General features: G+C 46.9%; 1 protein-coding gene and 1 pseudogene across 1 annotated transcript in view; one reads left to right on the forward strand and one right to left on the reverse strand.

Annotated features, from left to right (window-relative positions):
• EPB41L1 (erythrocyte membrane protein band 4.1 like 1) overlaps positions 1–13,797 on the reverse strand; it is a 75,287-nt gene that overhangs the window by 37,586 nt on the left and 23,904 nt on the right. Inside the window, exons 6-12 of the mRNA XM_023724957.1 lie at positions 13,605–13,680; positions 10,815–11,033; positions 7,733–7,820; positions 6,749–6,901; positions 5,445–5,542; positions 4,384–4,559; positions 1,607–1,755 (exon numbers count right to left, since the gene is read on the reverse strand). Coding sequence (XP_023580725.1) covers positions 1,607–1,755; positions 4,384–4,559; positions 5,445–5,542; positions 6,749–6,901; positions 7,733–7,820; positions 10,815–11,033; positions 13,605–13,680 — 959 coding nt within the window. The remainder of the gene's footprint in view (positions 1–1,606; positions 1,756–4,383; positions 4,560–5,444; positions 5,543–6,748; positions 6,902–7,732; positions 7,821–10,814; positions 11,034–13,604; positions 13,681–13,797) is intronic.
• LOC105756768 (glia maturation factor beta pseudogene) lies at positions 7,845–10,739 on the forward strand (annotated as a pseudogene).

Consider the following 13,797-nt stretch of genomic DNA (forward strand, 5'->3'; position numbering starts at 1 on the left):
TCCTTGACAGAGCCAGAGCTGGAGCAGCGGCAGGCCCCGCCTGGAAGAGGTAGAACTGAAGTCTGACCGATGGGCTCAGAGGGCACCCCCCTCCCCACGTCAACCCCACTCCCACAAAAAGAACTTGGGGTGAGGACACAGGGGATGCAGATGAGATGGAGGGCATAATCAAACAGTACTATGGGGGAGGAGGTGAGTCTAAGGAACCGTTTGGGGTAGGGGTATGGGGGAAATGAGTTAAATGCAAGCATGCAATGGCCTGGAAGAGCTGGTGAACATAGGTGGGATGCTCACCAAGTGAGAAGCAAGCACAGAGTACCAAGTGGTCTGGATAGACAGAGTGTGAAGCTGGGTAGAGGATGGTAGGGGTGAGGAGGCAGGGAGAGCTGGCTGGTTGGGTGGTAGAGTCAGAGCAGGGAACAGAAGAGATGAGCTTGTCAAGGGAGGTGGGAGCGGGATAGTGCGGGAAGTGGAGACGAAGCTGACAAGAGGGCGTGTGATAATGCAGGGGAGATGAACGTGGGATGGTGACAAATGAGTGAGGGATTTGGATGGCTGGGTAGGTAGGGACAGGTCCCATGCAGTACCTCCTGCTTGTGTCTCGGCGTGGTTTCCTGCTCCGGCTAGCGGGATGTGGTAGGAGGGAAAGGAACCAGCAGGGTCAGTAGAGCAAACAGATTAGAGATAACGCGAATGGCCTGGTCCAGCAAGGGAGCCCAGAGCACTCACACCCAAGCAGCAGAGGCCAGAGAAGCTGGCTGGGCCACCGGCAGGGCAGTGAGGTAGTCAGAAGCTGGTACAGGGGGTGAAGCAGGAAGATGGGCCCAGGAAGGCAAAGTAGGGGGCTGAGGGACTGGAGGTAACATGGGCAGAGATGGGACACAAGTATCTCCAGGTATTCATGTTTCTTGCTGTCAGCATGAGTGTGTGTTCATGAGCCTGTGCTCACAAGGTATGACTACACGATGGAAAAAAAATTGCTTAACCCCTTCACTGAGAAGAAGCCATGCCTGGCCTGTGTGTACATATGCTTGTACACATGTAAATGTTGTTTGCATGTCTGTATGCACAAACCTAAGGGTGAGAGAGTATATACTATACATCTGTGAGTGAATGAATGTGAATTTGAGGTTGCTAATGCCTGCCTGATCGTGTACACATGTATATTGGGAGTGGGGGTGTGTATGCATGTATATGGGGAGTGGGGGTCGGGCAGCAGGATGGGAACATACTTGTTCCTCACACTTGTAAGGGCCTGCAGTGACACCTGACTAGATCATGCTCTGGCGAAGAGTCCAGATCCAGATCATAGACAAACGGGCAAACTAAGAGCGAGCAAGAGGAGGCCCAAGTCCTTCAGGGGACAGAGTCCCGCTCTGAAAGCAGAGCAAAGAGGATGCAAGAGGGCCGGGTGTGCAGCATGCCCACCACCCTCACCCCACCCCAAGGATGTCCAGATATTGAGCATGACCCAAGGGCAGGCTCTGTCCATGGTGCACCCCATAGCTCTGCCATAGCTGGGGCACCTGAAGGCCCAGGCTGGGGTTAGATCTAGGATCAGCCTACTGACCCCCAAGTCAGAGGGTAAGAGAAAGCTAGGCCTTACCTTTAGCTCCTTGATCTTGGTGGGAGTCCTGACCTCTCCATCGTCGGCTTCTGACTGCCGCCCACCAGACTCGCCATATTCCTCCCTCTTGTCACCGTCAGGTCCTGCATCATGGTTCTCACTGACAGAGGCTGGGCGGGAGAATTCTGCTAAAGTGGGCAGAGGTGGCCAGGGGACCATGTGAGACCTCTCCCAGGGGCACTAGCAACTCGCCCCAACCATGCCTGGGATGGAGCAGACTCTTCAACACCCTAACCCATTGCCGGATAAGGAGTCTGTAGCCAGAGGAGTAAAGTCACCTTCCCAGGTCACACAGCCAGTGAGTGGCAAGGCTGCCTCCCAGCTCAGAGTCCCTTCCAGATTTCTAAAGCACTAGAGCCTGGGTTCAAATCTCAAATCCATCTCTTCTTGGCTTTGTGACCTTGGGTGAGTTATACCATCTCTCTGGGCCTGTTTCCTCATCTATAAATAGTACCTACTTCAGAAAGCCGAGGAGAGGGACCAATAAGCCAATGTGTGTGAATATTCAGAGGAGTGGTTGGCACAGACTGAGCCTTCAATCAGTGTTGGCCCACAGATGTTGCTGTTTTTGTTGCTGTGGTTGTGGCAGTATATGACCTGGCCATTACTTAGCAATACATAGGTATTGTGAGATGGGCTTTTGCTAATGAAAGCTAAAGTCCTGAGGTTTGCAAATGATTTATCTTCTTTATAAACTAGAGAAAATGCAAGGGGATCCTTGCAATAATATCTTTCTCACTAACTGGCATCCCAAAGTACTTTTCTGAATGAGAAAGAAAGGGGTGGAATTACACATCAGACACCAGAGCACAGGGCATAACCTGGACTATGCCCATAGAGTACGTCTCGGTGGAAAAAATGGCTGGAAAACACTGAACTAAAATGATCAGAGCACAGATTATCCTTGGGGTTGGCCCAGATTTTAAAAAGAGAATAATTATCCTTTCTATTCATATACATTTACTTTTCAAAGTAGCCATTGATCACATTATTTGATTCACACAATACTACTCTGTGTTGGTGGGTAAAATGGGAATTCCCATCTTATAGAGGATAAATTGAGTCCTCGAGAGGAGAAAAGTTCCACATGTAGTTATTAGTGAGTTAGAAGTGGGACCCAGGTCTCCTGGCTTAGAGTTCAGGCCTCTGCATCTCCCCCTGATGAGTTGGCTTTGGGCCAACCTCTGCTGTGTTGCTTCATTTATTCCCCAGCATAGTAATGGAAGCTGCAGGGGAGGGACAGAGGGATGGTGAAGGCTCTCCTTTCCCCTCACATAAACCTTAGTTCTCAGTCCTATGTCCACCCAAGGAGAATAAGGAGTTCCACAGCCCTAAATGGACCCTTGCAAAACTGCACATCCTTGAGATACCCATGGTCTCCACAGTCAGGGAATCCTGGGACAAAGCTCTTCTGATCACCTGGAAAACTCCTAGGCATCCTTGAAAACCCTACCCAGTCATCACGCCCTGTGCAAAGCCCTTTCTGTCCCTCCTAAACAGAATTAATTCCTCCCTACTCAGGGCTACTCTGTATTCCATATGTGCTTCTCCTGTTGCATGAACCACAATAAATATTTACAAATCTACTATTCTATAAGTTCCTCAAAAGAAAGGGCCGTAAGTATTCACTCTAAATACCCAGCACCTAGCACAGGGTCTGGCACATGTTTGTTCAGTTGACCTAACTTGCCCAGAGGCCTGTCCCAATGTATTCTTGGAGTATCCACTGTTCCCCAACCCCAGTCCCCACCTCCCACCCTTTCAGCTATCCTCTACAACACTAAAAGCAATAATAGTGGGTACAATTTATTAAGGGTATACGATGTGACAGGAACTATTTTAGGTATAGGTATATCTCACTTAGTTCTCCCTATAGCACAGAAATGTAGGTATTACTTCTTTTATAGACAAGGAAACAGGTTCAAGGGAGTTAAATAAGTTGCTCAAGGTCACCCATTCATTCAGATATTTACTGACTGTTTCATGTGTCCACAGAGCAGCTGGCAAATGTCAAGGCTGAGATCTGAACTCAGATCTGCCTAACTCTGTGCCTCCCCACTGCCCCCATGTGGCTTTTTAATTTCCTACAAACTTGCGTGCATATCGTGGCAAGTCCTGGGCCCTGAGGGGTGCAGATTTAGTAGGTCTAAGGTAAGGCCTTGGAATCTTCATATGTAACACTCTGATGAAGGTGGTCGGTGGACCACACTTTGAGAAGCCCTGGTCTGCTTGACACAGGAGAATATGGGGCCAGTTCATATTGATGTTAAGGGCACCATCAGTCCAACAGAAATGGGGGCCATGGAGAGCTCCATGTGGTTAGATGTCGGTCAGCCTGGAGCCAATGGAACCAGAAGAATGACCAGGAAAAAGACCCCTCAGCCTCCAGTCAGATAAGGCATCGCCAACTCCACCCCAGTCACAATGCACCATTCTCCAGGTATGATGATAAACTGTGAATTGCTAAGTTTCTTGGGAAGGAGGCCCAGAAGACCATATGGCTGAACCTAGGACTCCAAAAGGCCAAGACTCAGGGACTGGGAAGTCCAGAGAATGGCAGTGTCACATCCTGAGTGGGAGTGATGCTGTAGGTTGTGTTGCTGTAGTGCTCTCTGGCTGCCGTGTTTGGTGCAAATAAACTTGTGATGCATCTATCTTTGCCACCTTCACTGCTTATCATTCTGCAAAACCTGGCATGGGCTCCCTCTCTCCTCTAAACACTACTCTCCTGCTCCCACCTCCAATTTGGGGCATACCTCCATCAAGGCTGCGAGACATGGTGTACCGTTTGCTGGAGGAACGCTCAAAGAAGGGTGCAGGCCGGTCGATGAGGGCACTGGCCTGGCGGGTCTGTGCCTGTGTCCTCCCGCTATAGCGAAACTTGGAGCCCATTACCAGGAAGCCCTTAGGTGGGGGCTCAGGGGACACCAGCCTGTATTGGAGAGATGGAGGTGAGGACGGGGGGATCAGACTTGCATTGTTAGGCCCAAGTCTAGACTACGCTGGCCTTTCATCCTATTGCCCCACCAACTATGATAATTCGAAGTGGCCCAGATGAGACCAGAAGAACTAGATGGTACCTGGCTACCACTACTGACCATTCTAATCAGGACCACAATAGACTGACCCTGATAAAAATGGGAGAAAAATGTGGGACAAAACCTCAAATTTCTAAAAAAGTAAAATAAAAAGACAGACCTACTGGACTGGTTGAGACTGGAAGACCGCATCCCCCAAGACTATTGTGCTGAGATACTCTTTAAACTTTGAACTGAAACTAAACCCTGAGGTCACCTTATAACTAAATAACAAACTGGCTCAAAAAATAATGAATATCACCTGTAAGTCCTGTGATCATTTTAAAAAATCACCTATATGAGACCAAATGGTCAACAATTACTTTAAAACAAAGATTAGAATGTAAGGGGACAGAGAAACTAGATTAGTGGAAACAGGACAACCAGAATGGAAATAATGAGAATGTTCACACATTGTAAAGAACATAGCTAATGTTACTGAACAACTTGTGTAGAAATTGTTGAATGGGAACCTCAACTGCTATGTGAACCTTCACTGAAAACACAATAAAATATTATTATTAAAAAAAAAAAAACCCCAAAGTGGCCCAGGAGAGGAGAAACTTGGGGAGGAGAGATGGGGGACTTTGCCTATAGTCCCCACTAGCTCCTCATACTGTCCTTCCCCTTACAAAACACAAACACAGTGTAGGGGCATGCATGTGCGCACACACATGCATCCAAACACACAGCCTCTGTCTGGCTCATCCCCCATTACCCCATCCTCAGGTCAGTCTTACCGGAAGAAAGTGTGATGCTCAATGCAGACCTTCCACAGTCTCTTAGCTGACCGGTGGTTTGGGAGCTTAAAGCCTATTGTGCTCTCAAACTGTTCATACTAGAAAACAAGAAGGGTGGGTCAGAAGCAGGGCGTGGGCCCACTCTCTCCATTCTTTCTGAACCTCTTCTCAGGCATGTATGACTTAGGTTTGTTCATTCATTGATTCATTCCTTTAATGAACAAAGTTATTGAGCCCTTATTCTATGACAGGCCCAGTGCTAAGCACTAGAGACACTGTGGTGACCAAGACAGAACATTTGGCTGGGGAAGGGGGTCCTCAGATAATAAATATGTAAACAAGATAATTTCAGATCCTGATAAGGGTTATGAAGGGAATGAACAGGGTGATGTGACAGAGAGGAACCGGGCAGAAGCAGGGCTAGGGTACTATTTTAGAAAGGGTGATCAGAGAATGCCCTCTGAACAGGTGATCTTTGAGCTGAGATCTGAAGGATGGAGAAGGAACCAGCTATGTGAGAACACAGGAAGAGAATTTCAAGGAGGGGCAACAGCAAGTACAAAGGACTTGAGTGGGAAAGAGCTTGGCTTATTCAAGGATCTCAAAGAGGCCAGAGTGGCTGGAGTGTAACGGGTGTGGGGAGTATGGCAAGAGATATGTGGGAGAGGTAGATGGCTACAGAAGGGGTTTGGACTTTAGCCCAAGAGCTACAGAGAGTGCATGTAAGATTTAATCAAGAAGTGATGATGGGAGTGTTATCACATGATCTGATTTAAGGGACTTTTAAGATCTCTTTGGCAGCTATGAGGGAAATGGCCTGGAGCAACAATGGAGGCAGGGAGACCAGAGAGAAGGATATTGTAGAGATGTAGGTGAGAGACGGTGGCTATTGGTGGCTGGTGTAGTAGGGAGGGGAGAAGCAGATGAGTTCACATTTATTCTAGAGGTAGAACCAAATGGACTTCTTGATGGGTGAGATGTGGAGATTGAAAGAAAAAAGGTGTTTGTATATGTGTGTGTCTTTGTGTGTATGGTAATGTGTCTGTGTAGCCTTAATACATATGGTTACCTTTATATTTATGTTCTTGTATGTGTGTACATGTGTGTTTGTGTGTGTGTTCGCATGCACATACCTAAGGTGTGAAGTGTATGCAGAGTCACAACAGAAGAGGGATTTTTCCCTATCCAGAACACCAGCACCCTCTCTCCATGTATCCTGAGTAGGGGAAAGCTCAGGCTCAGTCACCAGGGTTCACTCTAATCCAGCCAACTTCAGAGAGGAGGGGTCCTCAAAGCAGGCTCACCTCCCCAGGCCGGATCTTGATATAGAAGTTACTCCTCTTGTAGGAGATCTTGAGAATCTTGGGCCAGGCAAAACGGTTGATTCTCAGCCGGTCTCGGTAGATGAGCAGGCCATTGGCACAGACGCCTAACATGATGTCAATGCCCTCAGAGTCCTGCATGAGAAGGGACTATGGAATGAGAGGCCCAGGGTCCCAGCCTGCCACCCACCCTCAAAGTCCCTTCCTGAGCTCTGTTGGCAATAAGCCGTCAGGAGCAGAGTTAGAGCGGCCCGTGTTGGAGTCCCACTGACCAATCTCTCTGATCAATCCCTCACCTATTCATTCATTCATTCATTCATTCATTCAGTTATATATTCACATACTCACTTGTGCTAACATTTACTCTGTCAATCATTCATTCATTCATTTATCCAACACACATTTAGTGGTACAGTGCCAGGCCACGTGCTAGGTGCTAAACCCATTGCCGTCGAGTCAATTCCAACTCACAGCAACCCTATAGAACAGAGTAGAACTGCCCCATAGGGTTTCCAAGGCTGTAATCTTTACAGGAGCAGACTGCCACATCTATTTCCCACAGAGCAGCTGATGGGTTCGAACCACCAACCTCTTAGTTAGCAGCCGAGTGCTTACCTACTGTGCCACCAGGGCTCCTTGTACTAGGTGCTAGGGATATAGAAATAAATTAAGGCCAATGTTTATTTCCCTCATGTTGCTCCCGATCTAGTGATGGCATAAACAGGTTCATAAATAAATATAAGAGAAAATGATAACGATCATGTGAAAATAAGGGGTTATGGAATCTTCCTTTTAGGAATGAGAAATGAGGATAGAAAAGGCTTCAAGTTGGAGGTAACACAGAGTCTGGCACACCAAGCCTCCTGAAAAGATCCGATAGTTCATCAGGGGCACCACCCAGATCCTGGGGAAACCCTGGGACCCTCAAGCACCTGAGCCAGCTCCTGGCCCAGCCACCAGCGGTACCTTGGCATGGTGCAGGTCTACCCCGTACATGGAAAGCTTCTTGGCGTTCTCTAGGAAGTGAATTTCAGCTTCTCCTGGCGTCATGCCCCTGAAGGAAAGAAAATGATCACAGATGGATGTGGGAAAGGCCCAGACCCGCTGGCTGATGGTGACCACAAGCAGAAACTGTGATTCTAGGAAGGCAAACGTTCTGGAGCAGGCATGTGGCTGGGTCTCCTCCATCCCTCCCCTCTGCCCTCAGTGCAGGATAGTGCATCTCCAGCGCCCTCCTTCAGTCCATCCCACCCCCGTCTTCTGCCAAAGCTTAGGCTCAGGCTTGTTTTCTCCAGGAAGCATTCAAGGGCTAGCTGGGAGTCAGTATTCTTGCCTCATTCTGCCTCTGAGTTAAGTGTGAGCCATGAATTCTGCTTCTCCATGACTGTGAAACCATTGTTGAAGACATTGTTCATTATAATCACCCAGCTGCTGCTAAATAATTACTCATATAAGATCTTTCCTCTCAGAATTTAGCATTAGAAACCACTCAATCTTGCTGAGGAACAGGTCATGTTCTCTTTTGACTTATGTAATTAATCAAGTCCTTTCTCAACTTTAGCTACCAGGAAACTTGGAGTAAATTTTATACATAGTTACAGCAAACATTTATTGAGTACTATGTGCTGTGTTCTAAGCACTTGACATGTATTAACTCACTGAAATCTCGTAACAACCCTATGAGTTAGGTAATATTATTATTATTCCCATTTTATAGATACAAACTATGGCAGAGACGTTGAATAACTTGCCCATGGGCACACAGCTATTAAGTAGCAGAGCCAGGATTTGAATCCAGACAATGTGGCTCCACAGTTTGTGCTCTTAAGCATTTTGTTGTATCTATCTCTTATATTCTCTGGGCTTCAGTTTCCTCTGCCCTGCTGATCTCATTGAGCTGTTGTGTGGGACACCTAGACAAAGATGCCAATGTGCTGTATGTCAAAAAAGCTATACAAATCAAAGGGATGGCCATTAGCATTTCTCCAGCCCATACTGATCAAAACTTCCTCTGAATTATTTTGACTGTTGCAAATCCCTAATACATCTTGCTATCTAGGACAGGGATGACAAATAGATGGCAGATAGGCCACTACCCCTATTCCTAGGCCCAGGGGGACATTGCTAACCAGCTATACAGTCTCAGTATCCTACTCAACACAATACGATAGCAGCCACTACTAACCAATCAGAGTTGGCATGCAAGTCCATCATACTCTGGAGGTTTTCTGCCCCACGCACATGAGCCCCCAACATTTGGCCCTGGTCCTCTCTCCAGATGCAGCCTGCAGGGCACCGCTCTCTTCATTCCCTTCATCCTCAACAGCAGTGACATATCACCATATTCCTTCCCATATGCAGAGTACTTAACAGTTTAGAATGCACTTTCACACCATTTATCACATTGAATTCCCATAACAACCCTGGGCTTAGCACCTAAAGCACTTTCAGCTTAAAAGAACCCTAGAGATCATTTAGTTCCAGGGGTTCCCCTCAGGGGGTGGTGTCACCTTCACAGCAGGCATTTGGAAATGTGTGCGTGTGTGTGTGTGTGTGTGTGTGTGTGTGTGTGTGTGTGGGGGTGGGTTTCACTGTTACAATGACAGAGGGGGTGTTATGAGCATCTAATGCCTGGGGTCCAGGGATGCTAAGCATCCTGCATTATGAAGAACTCTTCTGTCCCATAAACCAACAGTTTAAAAACACTGATAATCTAAGGCCATACATATAAAGGTAAAAATGTGGCTCAGAAGGGTTAAGTAAGGAGCCCACAATCACACATGTAGCTAATTATCTCCTAACTCCTGAAACAAGGTTCTTTCCACTATATAATCAACTATTCAACCCCTCAATTCACAGACTGCAAAAATAATAGCTAACATGGTGTGCCTTTAATACGTGCCATGTCATCTTCCTGACAACCCTAGGAAGTAGGTTTCATTAGTACCCACGCTGTATAGAAGAAGAAATTAAAGCATCCCCATTGGTGTCAAGTTGATTCCGACTCATAGCTAACCTATAGGACAGAGTAGAACTGCCCCATAGTGTTTCACAGGCTATAATCTTTATGGAAGCAGACTGCCACATCTTGCTCCTGCAGAGCCACTGGGTGGGTCTGAACCACTGACCTTTTGGTTAATAGCAGAGTGCTTAACCCTATGCCACCACGGCTCCTAAATTAAAACACAGGGAAGTGAAATGACCTGCCTGAGGTCCCCTGTTAGTAAGTGACAGAGACAGAATTTGAACCCAGGCAGTCCAGCTTTAGAGTCCAAATTCTTCAACTTTATGCCAAGATGTAGACATCAGAATATTTACCCAAAGATACAGAATAGTTATTATCTCCAGTTGGCAGATAAAGTGATTCTTAGAGTCCAAGGACAGGGAATTATCATACCCATATAGGAGCTAAAGAAATTGAGGCCCAAAGGGGTCATTTAAGGTCACACAGTAGGTTACTTCATTCCTATTTGACAGAGACTTGACTGACAGCCGAAAAGGAAAACAACTGAACGTTTGGTGGTTTGTGATGTTGCTGTAGGTTTAGTGGAAAAGCTGAGAAAGTTTCGTTTTCACAAAGAAACAAACAATGCTGCCATTATAGTGAAGACTGACAAAGATAAACCCCTGGAGCTTGAGGGCATTTCAGTGGATGAACTTAAAGATGAACTACCTGAATGACAACCTCACTTCACTGTATATAGTCATAAATATCAACATGATAATGAAGTTTCACATGCTTTGTGCTTTATTTTCTCCAGTCCTATTGCATGTAAGCCTGAACAACAGACGACGTATGATGGGAGTAAGAATAAACCCGTCCAAACAGCTGAACTAACCAAGGTATTTGAAATAAGAAATACTGAAGACCTAACTGAAGAATGGTTACATAACAGAGACTCAGTGAAAGGAGGTGATTTGCTCTCAGACACACATCAAGTTAAGCCAGGTGGGGTTCCTACAGCACATCTAGAGGCCTACAACCTTCAGGGCTGCAAGGAAGGTTCTAACCAACCAGCCGAGGAGCCCTGGGGTGAGGCCCTCTCACCTGTATGTCTTGTGCAGCTCCATGATCCTCTCCTCCAGCTCCCGGGTCTGGTTAGGGGCAAAGCGGAGCTCACTGACATAGTTGCCCACGTGCTCCTCGGCATCGTAGTCACCCAGCTCTGCCTGCACAGCGTAGGAGCCCAGTAGGGCATGTGTGACAAAGGAGCAGGGCAGCCGGCCTGTGATGATGTCTGCCCGCAGCTGCAGGCACAGGTAGTATCTGGAGATAGGGGAGAGTGAGCATGGGATGGGGCCCCACTCCCTCCCTAGATCCCCCACAAGCATGGCTGCCCATCAACCCATGAGAACCAAACTGGTCAACACACAGCTCAGTAGAAAAGGAATGTTCCTAGCTACAGGCATTTCATGTGTTGATCATTTGGGTGTGTCCTATGAAATGGTTTTGTAATATTTCACATGACTTTAAGCGTTTTTGTTCAATTTTTAGTCTGCATGATTTTTCCAACTTTGGAAGCATTTTGAACTTCCAACTCATTTTCAGCTGAACGGGACTACTTCGCTGGTTCGACCATTTTTTAAAAATTTCACGTATTTTAAATTACACAATTAGTATAGTTTCACTGCAGAAAAATTGCAAACTTTAGAGATGACTCTAAATTTCTTTTTGATGTCCATTCTTATTCCTAATCCCCTCCCCAGAGGTCACCAATGTTACTAGGACAGTGTCCTAGACCTTCCTTCCTCTATAGACATACAGAGATGTATATAGTTTTGATTTCAGGGTGTTTTTTAAAACGTAAATGGAATTAAATGCTACATCTGAGTCTACAGCTTGCTTTTTCACACCCACTACAAGCCTTACAGCTGTTCTATGTCAGCACATGTGGCTCTGCCTCATTCCTTTAACTTCCATACTGTGTTCCACAGCCTGGGTGGACCCGTTTGCCAACGCATTCCCGAGACTTTTTTTATTTTGCCTCCAGCTTCTAAGTGAATTGTCTAAAAACAAATTGGCTTGAAAGAAACATTTCCAGCCACCAGGTCATGATTTTTTTCACTTTTGTACACACTTGGATGATTTTACAATTTTTAGAACCATTTAAAGCAATTTTTATTGCTTTTTTGGTTATTTTGTATTAAAAAAATATTTCAGTTCACTTTCAGCCAGTTATGCTTCCCTGCTCATTCTGCTGTGTTTCACCATTTTTTTCAAGTGCCTATTTCTTTTCCTTTTAAGTGGCTTTTACTTAGCATAATTTTTACTGCTCCATGACATTACTTGCAGTCAGAATTGAAGCTATTGCAAAAAGTGTGTGCAGCCTCAGTGTGCGCTCAGGGATAAGGCATAGGTTCAGAATCAGCAACAGTGGCTTAAATATCACAGACACGAAGGTGTGGGCTTACGGGCATTTTGCTTAAAAGTCTAAAAATTCAGAAATCACTGTCAAACACTCTGACAATCAATTTGTCATCTGGACAAATTTATTTTTGCCCTATTTTTAACTAAATCAGCTGCTACTACTGCCCCATCCCCATAGGGCCGTCCATGTTGGGCAGGGCTAACTTCCCTCCTAGTGTCCCTGAAAGCCAGGTGCCCAGGGATTGGCACAAAGAGAGGCACCAGTGGACAAGGCTAGAGCTGCTGGTGCAGCTGCCCAGAGATTGAGGGATGGCGGCTGTGCAGGTCTAAAGCTCTCAGTCCTCTTGGGAGTGGACTTCAGATCCTGCTGCTGCCATCTCGGCCCCAAGCTGATGACCTTAGGGCTTACAGCAGGACTAATGAGGACAAGGCCTTGGGCCTGATCTGTCCCAGGGACATCTGTCTTATCTCCCAGGGCATCTTGACCTCGGCCTGTTGCCTGGCAAAGAGCAGCTGACAGAAAGGAGGGACCTGGTGGGAGATGGAGGCTGGCTTAGTAGCCCCACCCCTGCTGCAGAAATAACCCCAAGCCCGCCAATCTTATGGTCGGAGGACGGTAAGGCCCACCATACAGATGACATAGCCCCAGGATACCATGAAGTAAGACTACCTCTTTGGAAAAGACTTAGATAAAGAGAAGGGCCTCATGCTGTTCTGGTATTCAGAGGCAGGATGAGCCCCGTGGAAGCTTCTGTCCTGAAGGATGTTTCTGTCCCTCCCCAGAGCGAATGAAGCCTCTTCGCAGCCACTTTGCACCCTCTTCCGATCTCTCTGGCCTTCTAATATATGGCCTTGAAGTACAATGAGACTGCACACACAATCTACGTTCACCCCAGCAGCCCGAGTGTGCCTTGGGAGGTCACAAGCCTCATCTGCCCTCCGCATGCCTGACGTGCACAAAGCAGCATGCAGGACCACATGCCCATGTGCAAAGGCACTTACACTCCACTCCCTCCTTTCTCCAAGGCTGTAAACTGGTGGTCTACCCAGCACATCCACCTTCAGATTGTTTGGTTTGTCCCACCCAGAGATACCTGACACAATGTCTTTTAAAAGTTTGAATTAGTTGCCAACATTTTAAAACTGTGGTTTTCACTCCCAAATTTCTAGCTTCTCCTCAGTGATGGCTCCTGATTCTCTCATGGCAGTGATTGCCCAGAGCTGAAAAGCAGCTATTCTAGATGGGGTATGCTCCCTGTGATATGTCCTCCTCTGAAGTCAAAGGTCAGCTGTCACTGACCACTGTGTTTACATTGCCTGCTTTCTTTGTTGATGCTGCCTGCCTGGTCTCAGTAACCATCTGAGTTTGCCACTGTTGTCATATACGGCTCCAGGTCTCCCAGGGCCAGTTGTCCTCATCCATGGTCACACACAGCCAGCATGCCTGCCCCCTCCCCACACAGCCCTCACCTCGTGATGTCTTCTGTCAGCTGGGCAGGGTCAGGAGGGTAGAACTTGACTGTGAAGGCAAAATTCCATGGGCTGCCTGTGAGGAGAGGACAGGGAGAGATCAGACAGGCCCCATTACCCCAGTGGGTGGCCCAGACGTACCATCCTATGAACAATTTTTCAAAGTCTTTTATCTATAATCTCAGGACAATCC

This window comes from Trichechus manatus, unplaced genomic scaffold, assembly GCF_000243295.1.
Source record: "Trichechus manatus latirostris isolate Lorelei unplaced genomic scaffold, TriManLat1.0 scaffold00008, whole genome shotgun sequence".
Lineage (NCBI taxonomy): Eukaryota > Metazoa > Chordata > Mammalia > Sirenia > Trichechidae > Trichechus > Trichechus manatus.